At 44.6% G+C, this 15952-nt stretch overlaps 1 protein-coding gene across 2 annotated transcripts; it reads right to left on the minus strand.

The window, feature by feature from the left end:
* Positions 1-1956: 1956 nt before the first annotated feature.
* Positions 1957-15541, minus strand: tab1 (TGF-beta activated kinase 1/MAP3K7 binding protein 1). Of its 2 annotated transcripts, none has more exons than XM_066707156.1 (11): positions 15468-15541; positions 14152-14288; positions 13713-13866; positions 13451-13537; positions 12009-12147; positions 11785-11901; positions 7131-7242; positions 6872-7016; positions 6479-6725; positions 3995-4151; positions 1957-2493 (listed from the first exon to the last, which is right to left on the minus strand). In XM_066707156.1, the coding sequence occupies exons 1-11, from the start codon at positions 15498-15500 to the stop codon at positions 2226-2228; spliced, it is 1596 nt and encodes a 531-aa protein (XP_066563253.1). In that variant the 5' UTR covers positions 15501-15541; the 3' UTR covers positions 1957-2225. The 2 variants fall into 2 exon arrangements, with proteins under 2 accessions (XP_066563253.1, XP_066563252.1); XM_066707155.1 differs by having other exon boundaries at positions 6431-6725.
* Between the last annotated feature and the right edge of the window lie 411 nt (positions 15542-15952).

The raw sequence follows: 15952 nt of genomic DNA on the forward strand, positions 1-15952 counted from the left end.
AGCTGGTTCAGGTAATCAATACCTCATTAAGTTGAATCAGGTTTGCTAGTGGTGGAATTCAACAAATACATAAAAAAGCTGGGGTGCCTTGAGTAGTGGTTTGGAAACCACTTTTGTTCTTCTAGCTATCTCACAAGGACTGAGCTTTATATTCAGCATAGTTACAGCACAGGATGGGAAAGTAATGGAAAAGTACTGACAATAAAGAGTTTCAAGTAAAGCAACTCCTTCTTTCAGAGCTTGTGTGTATTTCTCAAGTTGCAGATAGTGTTATCAACATGGGAAAGCACAGAGAGAATACATCAAACATACCTTACTGCTTAATAATATTTGTATTAATATTTGTATAATATGGCTTATTGAATACTACAGTACACCATATTATACTGTGCTATACTGACCTAACTTGCACTACACTGCACCAAACTGTACTATTCTGCTTCCTCACTGTGCTCCACTCCCTGCAATCTTCGTTATGGGGTTATTCTGCAACAGCCAGTACTGTACAGAGCATTTCATAGGGAACAATAGCACCACCAGGTGGACAAACTGTCTCACTGCACAAGCAAATACTGCACATAAAGTCAATAAACCAGGGATTTCCAAACTGGTCCTGGATTGTCCTGCTGGTTTTTGTTCCAACTGAGATCTTAACAGAATCCTTAACTGAACAGACAATGCAATAATAGGCTCAATAATATAATTATGAGCTTGGTCGGAGCAGAAATCAGCTGGGCAGGGGGTTCTCCGTGCAATAAACAAATGAATAAATGCATGACTAAAACATAAATGAATAAACACACTAGTCACAATAGAGACATTAGGAATATGTGTTTTTTCAGGTTTATTTTCAGTCTATACCGAGGGGTCACTCTTTCTCTCTCTCTCTCTCTGGGACATTCAGAGAGCATTCAAATCATAATTAGAGATTTTGATTACTTTTCTTTGTATATGTCATCCATCCATTCATATCCAATACCTGCTTTATCCAGAGTCACAGGATTACAAAGCAATACCATATATACAAAATGTGTGACACCATGTGAGGTCAGACATGTGGGTTTGGGGCTCTCATGGTAAAAGAGTGCAGGTTTATTTATATGCACTGCCCAGTGATCAATGTAAATACATAGACAAAAACCAAAACAAAACCCTAGCTCCTCTCGAGCCTAAACTACACATATAACAGGTCCCTAACTAAACATATAACTAATTCAACATGAACACAAAGACAGCAACCAAATCCAATCCACCGTAATCCAAAACCCAGCTCACTTGCCAAGTTCAGTACCGTAATTCAAATGATTTCCTTTCTACTGTTCTCTGTGTTGCTCCAACTCTCCACACTGGAACTCCTCCCTACATCACCTCAACAGGAAGCCTGTTGCTTCCTGTATTATCAAGGGGGCAGCCAGGGAGGGAACAGCGGTCCTCCCCCGGGGTCTGCAGACTGAAGCAGGTTTTTTCAAGTATCTGTCTGTATTTAACTCCATCCATTTTGCCCTGTACCCTGACAATCTTCCATGTCTCTGCCAAAACATCTCCATATCATGATGCTGCACCCCATGCTGCACACCTGGTCTGCATAAAAGCGCCTGTACTTTGAGACTGTTCTTGAGATTCTCTTGAACCTCTTCCATGCAGTTCCTCGTAATAAATTCCTTTTGATTGACCATGCATCTCTCTCTGGATGATTTTTGACTTCGATAAACAAGTCAAGGTACCATAAAGGTTTTATTTTTTGTTCTCTTTCTTTCTCTGTCTCTACAACTGGAAGTGGATTGCTTTCTCTTTTCATCAAAGGGGGAGCCAGTCACTGAAGGAACAGCAGGTGTTCCCCTGGAAATGTTCCTCCCCTGGGGGGTGGGGAGGAGCAGGGCAGTCACACACACACACACAAACACACACACACACACACACACACACACACACACACACACACACACACAGATCAGATGGCAGTTAATTCATTTTCAGGTTTATTTAAGGTCAGACAGACACACAAACACACACAACAGGTCACAATGAAAGACTCCCCCACCCCCCGCCTCTCTGTACTAGTATGGCCCCTCGTAACCCCTTCCTCCCTCTATCTATTTACCGCCCTTCTCCAGTTCTCTCCTTGATCTCCATCTGCATAACATACCTCCCATCTTCCCCTCCTTCCTCCCTCTAACACTGCTGTTCCCCTCCCTCATTATCCCATACCCTTCTCCCTCCCTCCCTCAGTGTGATCCAGCCGCTGCCACCAAAGTATTCCCCAGCATTCCCACCCCCCCGGCCCCCGCCCCGCCCCCAGGCCCGTCGCTGTGCTCTGCGCTCCAGAGCCGGTAGAAGTCGGTGAAGTCCACGTAGGGCTCGACCCGGCCGGTCTCATCAGGCTGGGCTGCCTGGCTGCCCCGCTGTCGGAACAGGCTGCCCCCGTCCCCCGAGCTCGAGCTGGATGACTGGGTATGTGTGCTGGACGACTGCAGGGTCACTGTGGGGCTCTGACTGCAAGGCAGAATGAGAGATGCAGGGGTGAGATGGAGATGGAGAGGGAGGGTAGCAGGAACAGAGAGAGAACGAGAGAGAGCGGAGGCGGTGACAGGACAGAGGGTCATTAATGGAGAGAGAGAGAGGGATGGGTAGGAGAGAGAGACTGAAACGCACACCTCCTCACTCTCACACACGGACTAATGCCCTGTTTCCACTAGCCACATTCAGGTACACCTCAGCGTGGCCATTCGAGTCCAGGCGTTTCCACTGGAGCTCAGCTACACCTATGCCTGTGCCTGAACTAGATTCAGTAGGCACAGTTTCGTACATCGTACCGGCTGAGTCCCAAACTGGTCTGGGGCACGTACTGCTACATCCCTTACGTAGCCAGATGCCACACCACTGCATTTTGAAATTGTAACTACAGTAATGGCAGCCGCTATCGATGCCAAAGATATGGTAGAAATGTTTCCCAAGAAATAATATGTATGTTTACCATGGGAAGACTATTACATTTGAGCTGTTATCAATGTACGATCGGAAAGTGCAACACACGATCAATTGCTCGGAACAGTAAGACATTTAACAGTGTTTGAAAAGATCGTGAAAATCCTGCTGGAGAAAGGACTGCATTGGACTGCTATACAGTGCCGTGACAAAATACATTCACTTTTTTGTATATATACATGCAAACATGAAAGACTATAGTGTCCATACGTCCTGGATTTTAATTATATTAAATCTCAAAAACAGAGGCATGTTTGTTAAGTGATCAATAGCATGAAGAAGCAAATATTTTAATTATATTGTAAACCCTCATTAACGTAAACTATATGTATATCCTACTCCTACTAACAGAATGGAAATCCGAGTATAGATGCTTTACCAACTGTAGAAATACATCACTACCTTGAAAAATTAGCGATTAATACAACCACCACCTGATCCATTAATTACGGTGTCAGGACAAGGTATTTTTTTAAAGGAATCCAATACAAAATAAATATTGATGCCGCGCATGCTGTTATCGATGTGTGATTATGTAGCGACATTGATTAAGCATATGTAGGGTTTACAGGAAAAAAGAGAACAAAAATGCTGATACTGAATTTGTGAAAAAGTTATGGATCCCAGAGTCCATTAATAACTAAGCGATCCAAGGGTCACATCCCGGTTTCTACTTTTGAATATCTGGTCATCCTATAATACAATCTGTTAGATATCGTAAAAATGTTTCACTTTAATGTTTAAGGTATTTCAGCCTGCAGTTTCTGAACACTAAATCCCACAATGCCTAGTGTGCTGGAATGCGTTTTGACCTTTGGTGTCTCAGATTCACTTCCTAGGGCAGCTGAACTTCACGACAATGAATGGAAACACTGCCAACAAAGTTTAGATGTGCGGTTACATCCTGGCCACACCGAGGTGCACCTAAAAAATGGCCAGTGGAGACCGGGTAAAGACCAAAAGATAAATAGATGCACACAGACATAGAAACACACACTGTTACACTCACTTGGTCAGGGTGGGTGTGGTCTCGTCCTGGGATGGGGGGGCATGGCTGCCATTCATGAGGGTCCCCTGGGAGGGCATGACCAGTGACAGGGTGACACTGGTCTTGCTGGTGGACTGGTTGTTGGAGTAGGGCACCGACACAGGGTAGAAACGGCCACCTGGGGAGGGAGAAAAGGGGGTCGTGTCAGGTCCTGGTAACTCACTCACTCGCTCTATACAGTTAGGTATTTGGACAAACTGAAGGCAAAACGCCCCATGAACAAGCAGGAACTAAAGACAGCTGCAGTACAGGCCTGTTCCAGACTTCAGGCAGTCATTGACTGCAAAGGATTTGCAACTAAGTATTGAAACTCACAATTTAATTCATGAATATGTTAGTTTGTCCAGTTACAATTGAGCCCCTAAAATTGAGGGGACCACATATACAAATGGGTGTAATTCCTACACCGTTCACCCAATTTGAATGTAACTACCCTCAAATTAAAGATGAAAGTCTACACTTAAAGAACTGAGGGATTGTTTCCTTTCAAACCCATTTTGGTTTATGAATATGAATATATTCAATACAGAAATAGATGTCATGCATTTCTCACTCACTCACTCACACACACACACACTCTCTTCTTATTTCCTCTTCTAATCCTTTATTTCTTCCTAGTACCATGATACGATTACAAATGGGCTCTATTAATATCACCAGAGATGGGGGGAAAAGAGCTGGTGTTCTCTACTGAGAAGAGAACGAATATTTGATCGGTAACGGACGTTGTAAAAGGAAGGCTTGTAAGAGTAGACTTGTAAGTTTGAGCTCAGTAATATCAAATGTGCCAAATCATGGGACTGAGTGGGCAGCCGTGTTTGGACAAGTACTACAGGTCTCACAGCCCAGTGACCCTGAGAGCTGGACAGCTGTTGGGCGATTGAAACTACTGTTGATTTTACAGGGGGGAGGCAGTACACGCAGGTCAGAGTGCGCAGTGACATGGTGTGTGCTGCCAGGCTCCATATGTTTTATATAGAAACAGCAGTGAGAAACAGTTTTAAATTGTTCATTATTCATCCTATGTGTGTAAGTGATCATGTTTTCATCTTAATTTAAAGCTGCTGAGGGACCAGGTTCTGTGCCAGTTTCAGTGATTTCTGTCTGGTCTGAGTCATTGAGGCAGTGGTGGGAGGTGGGGAAGGCTCAGATTAGGCAGATAAGGATGGAGGTGGTCAGGTTTTACACTGACCTGTATCGGATGGAGGACTCTGATGCACAAGGTACAAAGCTTTTAAAACAGCAACTGAGCTGGATAGTGTGCTCAGCCTGCAGAAGCTCATCGTGGCCGTCCCTGGCTCGGGCTGCGGGCACAGATGGGCTGCCTGCACAGTTTTATCACAGGCTCTGGGGCAATATTGGGGGAGATTTTGATGAGTTGCAGAAGCACTGGGAGGGGGGGTGGAGAAGGTGTGTGCCAGGTTGTCAGGGTGGGCACTGGTAGTTACAGGGATCTGCTCAGTACGCTGCGTACAGGAGTTCCTGGATGCAGTGGCTGCAGCGCTGCCCGCTTCTTTACAGAGTATTTTAACAGTGGGCAGGGAGAGCAGGGGCCACTGATCCCAGCAGGGAGGGAGCGAGCAGCAGGATGGAGTGGGGTTGCTGCTCTACCTCAGTACACTCAGTGCAGAAGAAGGCATCGTACGCAGTGTGCGTAAAAGTTTGCCAATTTTTACTTATTGAGGGAGACTCAAAATGGAGGGGAGATTTAACAAATGTTCACAATAGTGTAATAAACTGAAGGACACTGTATAAGCTGCCAGTCCATAAGAGGATCCACCAATAGGCACCTGGCACACCTGGATCCTGTGGTGGGTGGGGCATGTTCTTTCTGTACACTGTTTGGGCAGAGTGGCCTGCTGGCTTGACTGTTTAGTCTGCTGGGGGAGCTTTGTGGGAGGTTGGGAATAGTGTTCACTCTGGCATTTTTAATTTTTGTGTCAAAGTCAACTCTGCCAAAGAGTCTGATTAATTTTCTTTATGGACAGGCAAAGCTGAGTAACCAGGAAGAATAAGATGGCAGGATAAAGGGTGACAGAGCCACAGCTATTAGTGAGGGGGTGGGGGGGGGGGGGGGGTGTCTATGCACCTGAGGGCTGAGTGTGTGTATTACAGGCTTGTTACTGACCTGGGCACTTTCACCAGTGTGGGGAACATCATGTGTAGAGTATATGAAGAGGGAGGTTTAATTATTTTAAAATGATGATCTGGGGGGTTTAATAGGGTAATGGGTTAAGTTTTTTATTATATTGGATACGGTTGTTGAGGGTTTTTATCGCACATTTTAATCTGTATTGTTTGGATTATGGATTATTCAAAAATGTTTTTTGATAAATAAAGGGGATCAAAAAGTCACACAAAAAAAACTCTCTCTCCCTCCCCCGCCCCATCTCTCACCCTTTTTGGGGATCAGTGTGGTCTCTCCCCCTTCTTTCTTTCTCTCACCCTGTGTGGGGGTCAGTGCTGTGTCCAGGCTGTTCCCCAGTGTACGCAGCAGCAGGGTCATGTCCTCGTGGCTCCCACAGTGGGGGGGGGGCAGGGATTGGCCACGGGGTTGAGAGGGGCCGTGGGGGGGGCGGCCGCTGGCATAGGCGTCACGGTGCAGTCGCCGGACCCTGTCCACCACAGCCTGAGCAGCCGCGCTCACACTGCCCTGCTGAGCCAGCTCTGCGGCAACCATGGACACCATCTCCTACAGAGAGAGAGGGAGAGAGTGTACTGTCAGCATTGACACCATCTTCTACACAGAGAGAGAGAGAGGAAGAAAAAGGAGATTGAGTGAACTCTTCAATTCTTGTAGGGGAGAAAGGGGGGGTCCAATGGACTGGAAACCTTCACCTGATTGGCCTGCTCAGGACCGTGGGCAGCTTCCAGCGCTCTGATTAGTCCCTCTGACATGAGGAGGAGGAACCCAGTCACTCCATCCAATGACTGTCCTCCGTGGATCTCAGGCTCGGCGATGATTGGCTTAGACTTGGCCGCACTAACGGAGAGAGGGATAGTGAGGGAGAGAGATTGGAGACAGCGCTGTGGAGACTATAGTATAGTATACTGTACTGTGTGGGCTAGTCCCTGTGTTGTTGGGCCTCAGTCTCACCTCAGCAGCTCCACGTCACTGTAGTTGAACTTGGCTCTGTAGTCCCCGATCCTTCTGGTGCTGCTCTGACCCAACAGAACTCCAGCTTGCTTGATCCGAGACACGTCCAGACCTGAGACACAGGGACAGACAGAGAGAAACAAAAATAAAGAGACACAGAAACACACAGGGACAGAGACACAAAGCATGAAAGAGAGACAGACAGAGAGAGAGATACACAAAAAGTAAAGAGAGGGAGCATGAGAGGCAGAGAAAAAAACAAGGATGGAGGGAGGGAGAAAGATAGATGAAGAGAGGAGAGAGCAATGTTGTAGTGGTGACTGTAAGGAAAAATGCAATTGCTGAAACTGGGCAAATTCCACCATGATAAAAGTTTAAAGTCAACTCCTCAAATGTTCTTGGGTATTGTCCTAATTCACAGAAGGTAAACACGGATGGCTGAGCAAAGGTGGGGTCCCTGGTATCAATAGGAACAAAAGGTTGATAAGGACACAGTTTGCTTACCAGTCTTGTATCAATAGCATATCAAAAGCTATTGATAAGGACGAGTAAGGAGACAGTCTGTGTCTGTTGGGATTTGACAAAAAATAAGTAGCCTTTTTCCGCCCCAACCAAATATGGTAATCAACAAATAAAAATAATGCATTTTCTTAATCTAATTATCCATTAGTCATGGTCAAAGAGTTGCTACTTATTGCTCTGCATCAAGTGGCAAATACATACAAGCCATACGTTTAAACATTGATCTCATTACAGTATTACATTACATACAGTAACCGTAACCTCAACCCATATTACAGTTTACAATCAATATCAATGTTCTAAACCAGGGATGGCAAAGCTTTCTTGGCTGGAGTGCCCAAAGTCTGCTTTGTTTAATACATGTCATTAAGTGCCAAGGATGCCAATGATTACTTAGGGATGTAAATGTTTATACAGGGTCTAAAACAGCAACTTTTTAAATCAATATTTATTTAATGATAAGTTATTAAGCAAACATGCCAATAAAACAAACGGCAATCCACAATACAAAATAATCAAACACACTCTGGGCAGATAGAACTCCTCCGTCCATCCTCCCACTGCTGACCCCCCCCCACCCCTTATCCCTCTGTGGTCTGGAGAGCATGTGAGCTCTAGTCTGCTAATGGGATGTCTGCTGCAGAATATAAAGCTGTTTAAAGCAAGGGACCAAGAAAATTCTCACCAAAAAATACAACAAATGTCCCTCATTGCATTTTTGCTCACAGATTATGATTTTAGATTTTTTATTTTTTTTGTCTGTAAATTTACTGACTTACTGACTTTTTACTCACCTGGACCCGCCCTGTCTCCCTACTCCCCTTCCTCTCAAAGACTCTCGAGCGGGTGGTCCACCGTCAGCTCTCTGACTTTCTGTCCCAACACTCACTCCTTGATCCTCTGCAATCCGGCTACCGCACAGCTCACTCCACTGAGACGGCTCTCCTGGCAGTCACTAACTCCCTCAGCTGTGCTTGGGTGGCCTCCCTCTCCTCAATCCTCATCCTCCTTGACTTCTCCACAACATTTGACACTGTTGATCACTCCATCCTCCTCTCCTGCATCGCTGACCTTGGAATCTCTGGAACTGCTCTCACCTGGTTCTCCTCCTACCTCAACGACCGGACCTACCAAGTGACGTGTTGAGGTTCCTCATCCACCCCCCAACCTCTCCTCACAGGTGTACCCCAAGGCTCTGTCCTGGGCCCGCTCCTGTTCTCTCTCTACACTCGCTCCCTGGGCCCCCTCATCGCATCCCATGGCTTCTCCTACCACTTCTATGCTGATGATGCCCAGATCTTCCTGTCTTTTCCCTCCTCTGACCCTCTCATCCCCTCTCGTATCTCTTCCTGCTTGTCTGCTATCTCCATCTAGATGCACTCACACCACCTCAAGCTCAACCTCACCAAATCGGATCTCCTGTTTTCCCCCTACTCTTCCTCACCTTCTGCTGACCTCCCCATCTCGATCCCCTTGGAATCCACCACTCTCTCCTTCTTCTTCCGCAAAAAATCTAGGAGTCACGCTTGATCCTGCGCTCTCCTATACCCAGCACATCACTACGCTGACACGCACCTGCAGATTCTTCCTGAGCAACATACGCCGAATCCGTCCCTTCCTCACCGAATACTCAACTCAGCTGCTCATCCAGTCACTGGTCCTCTCCCGCCTGGACTACTGCAACTCCCGCCTGGCCGGCCTGCCTGCAACTACTACCTGCCGCTCCAGCTCATCCACAACTCTGCGGCTCGTCTGGTATTCTCTCTGCGCCGATTCGCATACGCTACTCCACTGCTCCGATCCCTCCACTGGCTGCCGATACCGGCACGCATCCAGTTCAAGACATTGACCCTCACCTACCGCGGTCTCAACCACACTGCACCAAGCTACCTTCAGTCACTCGTCTCTCCATACATTTCCCTCCAGACCACTACGTTCCTCCAGTGCCAGAAGACTAACTCTGCCTCCTCTCCACTCTCCTTCCTCCAGAGCCGCTCCTTCTCATCCCTGGCCCCTAAATGGTGGAACGACCTTCCCACCGAAGTCAAAACAGCAGAGTCCTTGACCTCATTCCGGCACTTACTCAATACACATCTTTTCAGACAGTACTTATAATATTAGTCCTTTTAACCCCTGTCAGATAGCACTTCACAGATTGTTATTATGCTTCTTGCATTTTTAATTTGTTTCCTCCTTGCTCCCTTTCCTGTAGCCCTTGACTGTGACCCTACATCTTGACAGCACTTAGCTTTTACCGTCCAGGATGTAGGACCTCACTTACTGTACTTGCCTGTGTAAATTGTAAATTAGAAGTTCATATTTTGAATTGCTATGTTTTATGTAAATTGAATTTGTAATGATTGATGCCTTTATTGAACTGTATTTTTGCACTTTGTTTTGCAATGTGTGGAAATCTGCACTACAACGCACTCCATGGCTTCCTTACAGAGAAGCACATAAGTGTATAATATGTGCAGTGCAATAAACTACCACAAATCTACAGCTGGTATATTAACCCACCTAGAAGCCAAACACCCTTCTGTGAAATGAGCAATGACAGGAAAAGAAAGAAGAGCAACAAACACATTAATTTTACATACACAGCCAGCTATTGCTATTATTTTTTATTTGCTGTAACTCGAGCACACAGTTGTATTTCCGAATGTAGACGGCATGTAGACTAATGTTAAGGCATTTTCATTGCAGCTCACATTGCAAAACTGGCAATTGAATGAAAATGTATAAAAATTGAAAAAGAAAAAGATATTGGTCAGTCAGTTACAGATGTAATTGCAAAATATTCCTTCATAAACAAATAGTCACAACCTTTATCGTTAATTTGAAATTGTGACAATAAAAAGTTGTGATAATGTTAGGCAACAATAATACGAGAGTTGACAGGTCTGCCGTTATTATGCCATTTCCATACGTCTTCTAATAATGCATTTTTACATTTTGTGTAACAATTTGTGATAGAGACATGTATGTTTTGCTGCTTTGCTGAGATCTAGCTGAAGAGAACTATGTGCGGTTTGTTTACATTGCGTCTTTGCTGGCGTTTGTGCATCTGCAGAAGATAGGCATGGTATTGACCAATGGAAAGGACGTTACTGTCTGTCATCATCCCTAGAGATTATATTTTTTACCCAATCCAAAGGACCTCTCTCGGCAGTTGTCCGATGATGCACTGCTGCGAGAGCAGTGGTCAGAGTGCAGATGAGAGAGAGAAAGAGACTTTTACATTGTAGCTTATAAACAATTACTTTTAATGACAACAACATTCATTTTAATTACTTTTAAGGGCCTTAAGAAAATATTTTGAAATGTACTGACTTTTAATGATGGGTGGAAACTCCGAGAAGGTACTAGCACTGAAGAGGAAGAGGAGTATAAAGAGTGACAATGTGTCAACATATAACACCCCTTCTCATGTGTTTGTTTAGTGTGTTTATACAGATCCCCATTAGCTGCCATGTTATTGCATATGTGATTGATTCATTTGAAAACAAGGCTCCCGTACAGTCTCTACTTACAAGTGTTATATTTCAATAGAATGCGATGTTTTGGTCAAAGACCTTATAACACTTGCAAGTAGAAACAGTGTGTGAGAGCATGTTTCTTCTATCCAAATCCTTTTCCCTCAAACACATCTGTCTAGAGTCTATACAGGTATGCGATTAGCTTTTGTTATTGTGATTGATTCATTACCTGAATAAATGTAATGTTTTAACATGTTCACGACACATACGCACCCTCATGCATTTCTGGTGATGTTTACCTTTGGCTGGTAAAAATACCAAGTGGCTGGTAAGTTTTTTCCTTCTTCCAGACACAGTGTCTACAGGCCAAAAAAGTTAATTTTATCCCCTGATCCCAATGCCTCATACTGCAGCAGAGAGACTAATGGTTATTGACATCACACACCTACACTCCTCATTTGCTTTCTATCAAATACCACTCACAGCGGCCTGATTGGAGTCAGTATATACCTGCGTATGCCCTCAAACTACAGCACTGGGAGGGAGGGGGAGAGAAATGAAGAAAGATGGATGGAGAGTGAGAGAGAGAGATGAAGAGAGAAGGAGGGAGGGAGAGTGAGAGAGAGAGATGGAGAGAGGAGGGCAGCTCCTACCCAGCTGTGCGAGGCGGAGCAGTTCGTCCTCGTTGTCCACTGTGTGTGGACAGCCGATCTGGCTCACCTGGTTCTGCCGGTCACTGGAGCACTTACACAGCAGCACACGATTACTGCCTGAAAGGGGGAAGAGGAAGAGCAGAACTGGTCAAACAGAATCAGACATACACATTGGAGCCAGTGCTGTGTGGACTATAGTATAGTGTAGTATAGGGGATTCGTACCCACGTTGGCGACGTAGAGCTTGTTGTTGAGGATCAGTGCCACAGCGGCTGTAGCCCCCCCTGACACCTCCTGCTCCAGCTCCCTCAGACGTTCTGAGTTCTTCTGATACTGAGGGGAGAGCTGATGAAACGGCACCCCCTGGTGGAAGAGAAATGTAGAGATCAGTAAGTCAGTCAGTAAGTGGGTGAGTCTATCAGTCGTGAATCAGTAATGCCTCGGTTCCACTGGCTTAAGCGACCGTGCAGTGCCATCCCTGTGGGTTTGGTTTGTGTTTCATTTTAAAAACAGAGACAGAGAACAACACTACGAGTGATACAGCCTGACGTGGACAGGACTTTTGTGTCTGTTTTATTCTTTCTGCTTTACATGATTGAAGACAGCGTAATAAATACATGTTTCTGTTAAGAGATATTAGGAAGAGCTAAACGTGTATAGACAACATTATATTCCGACGCGCATTACTGTAAGAAAACGTTTTCATGTGCAACAATAATACTAAATAGCAAATATGTTTTGTTATTATTCTCGTCATCATTTGTGCTAGTATATGTATTTTAAACGGCACAGCGTGACTCCCTTAACTTATTACTCTTTCTGTAGATTTGTAACTGCAAACAACACTTTTTGCTGAATTATTTATAATTTACTTAACAGATGTCCTTAACCAGGGCAAGTTACAGTTGAAACAAAATACACACGTTTCACGATTATTCATTCAACTACAATATAGCAGGTTATAATTTAACTAAAGTGTGCACGTTTCGGTCATGGACGCATTTATTAAACCAGTCCTTAATGTTTTAGAGGGTAATCCAGATCTGCTGTATTTATTCATTAATGCATTCATTTATCTTGTAAATGGGGACACGTTAACTGAATCGTGTTCGTCTTCATACTGCTTGTCTCTACGGATTGTCCTGCACACCATTCACAAAACACAGCCTGAAACACCAGCCAGCTGTTCATAAAATATTAATAAAATCAGCTGCTACGATCCGATTATTATCCTTCAGTTTATTTTTAACTAGTCACAGCACTGCACCGGTCCTGTGAAATCCAAGTTTTTAATGCACTCGGATATTAACTGTAAGCAGTCTGTACATGGATTTCACTTCATGCTGCTAATAAAACTGCAATTTCTTCGTGATCGCACTTGGCACTTATTATATATTATATCTTCCGACACAATGTATCTGATCTCTTCCCTGTCTCTTCCCAAGTCAAGCGCACACCTCCGCTCCTGAAAGCGAATCATGTCCTCAGTGGGCGGGACGGATGCTTACGGACACGTCTAGCACCAGATTGTTAACCGTCCACAAAACACGGATGCATCTGGATGCGTCCAGACACTTAGGCAGTGGAAACACCCGTTTAAGCGTCTGGGGCCGGACACGTCCGGACGTTTCTGCATAAGAATCTCACTCCATCAGTGCGTAAGTACCTCGGGTAGCTGTGCCTGCAAGTCAGCCTTCTCTGCCAGGGCATCATCAATAGACTCAAAGTAACTCTTCTCCACCACATCAAACGCCTGCAATCAGAGAGAGAGAGAGAGATACACAGATATACTTACAGAAAGAAAAAGGGAGAGACCAAGAGAGAGAAACCCCAACACACAGACAGACTGTGTGTGAGTGAGGATAAGATTTCAACGTTCAGCGGGGTCTGTGGTGCTCAGTAGAGCGGCCCCCTCCACCCTCCCTTACCTGCAACAGGACCCGCCTCACATCACTGTCCGAGTGACTGGAGTTCAGCTGTCCCAACAGCAGCTCGGCCGTCAGGGTCTGAGACACAAAACTAGATACTCGACTGCCATCGTATCCATTGAAAACCCCATAGAGGAACAGGCCGTCATCCCCACTGAGAGAGAGGGAGAGAGTTTGTTTTCTTTCTCTCCACACATTATTTTTCTATTCATCATTTATATCTCCTTTCGTACAATACAATAAATTATATATGGCATGCCAATAAAGCACCTTGAATTTAATTGAGAGAGAGAGCGTGTTGAAGTAACCATCAGCAATGGTTGCAGGGCCGAATTGTGCCGCTTCTCACAGCTGCCCACTGAAGACAGCACTGAAGCACTAGACCTACCCCATCTCACTTCTCCCTCTCCACCCCTACAACTCCACATTCCCGTCTCACCGGAAGCAGAGGTGCCCGTCCTCGTTGGGGTGCGTCTGGGTGCTCTTGCCATCTGCGCTGTACACGCAGTTGGGTGCCGTGCCGACGCCACACAGCCGGCACAAGGGCAGGTCGTCCGTCCAGCTGTGCTGCTGCCCCTGGGTGACACACAGGCGTAGCGATGCAGAGGGAGAGAGAGGGGGAGAGATGCAGACCCACATGGAGAGAGAGAGAGGGACATGGCAAGACAAGAATGGAGACAAATAGAAAGACACCGAGATGCAGATGCACGTGTAGAGAAAGATGCGGTGAGACAAGGAGAAAGACACAGAGAGAGACAGACCCAGAGTCACACAGAGAAACATAGATATACATAGTCAATGTAAAATAGTGTAGTGCAACGCCACATTGTGAATGTACAACACTGCAACCAAATCTGGGGTCAGATGCCTCTAAATGCAAATTTCTCCCACTTGTTAAAATCCTGATTTGCTAGCTGCAACAACAACAACAACAACACTGATGCACTGATTGCACTGCCATAGCATAGATAGTCTGGAACAGCACCAACCAACACAGTCACTCTAGAACAGTCACACACCACACCCATGCTCTGGAACTCTTAAACACAAGAAAGACTAGCGAAGTGACACAGTCTAGGATACTAACACAGATACACAACATCTGTATATAAATAACCTAAAGAGTACAGTAATAATAAATTGAAAGATCTAAGAACTGAAGTGAAGCAATTGTCTTATTTAGTGTACTGTTCAACGGTGTCTGGATACAGTTGAAAACGACTGCATTCATATTAAAATATGTATTATTATTTTAATTAGACTTGTTGTCGTTACAACTACTAGGCTATTATTATTACTACATCAATTGTATTAATCTGAAGTCGTAGTTCATTTCTTTAGTAACTACGTACAGCACTGTTTAATAGTTGAGTACACGTAGTATATAAGGCTAATATTAATATTGTCAGTTGCAGTACATCAGTACACCGACAACAAACCTAATACCTAATCAGACACGCAACGAAAAACGGACAATTTCTACAACTGAAATGGAGTTCGATTCGACTATCCTGCATTCTCACATTAAAATAATGACATTTGTATGTTTATATTTATAAACCGCAACTAAATTGCGTGTTTACATTCTTGCCGCACAATAATCAAACAGCACTTTTAAGTTTTTGTCCGAATTCAACATTTAAAATTGACAAACGGTACAATATAATTTCTACACGTTTGTTAAAATCCCCAAATCAAAATTTACAAAAATCTCAAAAACGTCCGGAAAGCAGAAATGTTATCAAAGGCTCTTACGCTGTGCACCAAACTTCGCCTCTGGGCGGCCATCTTGGGCGGAACTGACCTGTCTTCAGATACGGGCGCCGACATATTGGATTATTTCCGTACTGCGGATACGAATAGGCCTCTGGTTCTGCCGTACGACTCGGCTTTCCTCGACTCTTTCCGCTAGTCTGTTGTCCTCTAGTGGGACAACTCGGTAATTCCATCAACATTAATGCGGAATATTTGTACACAATATATAGTATAGTATTGTATAGTATAGAAAAGAATAGTATAGTATTATAATAGTGTTATAGTACAGCTAATTGTACTACAGTAGCCTATTGCACAGTGTACCACACATAGCTGAGGGCAACAGCATTTTACTGATGCACATTTCCTACACATTTCCCTTGACAGGGTGTAGTGTTTTGAGAAATTCACTCGGTAACAAGAGTGAAAAACAATAAATCAACAAATAAATAATACAAATATTTTTTTTTTAAAAGCTCAATGAA

This window comes from Amia ocellicauda, chromosome 6 (genome assembly GCF_036373705.1).
Source record: "Amia ocellicauda isolate fAmiCal2 chromosome 6, fAmiCal2.hap1, whole genome shotgun sequence".
NCBI lineage: Eukaryota > Metazoa > Chordata > Actinopteri > Amiiformes > Amiidae > Amia > Amia ocellicauda.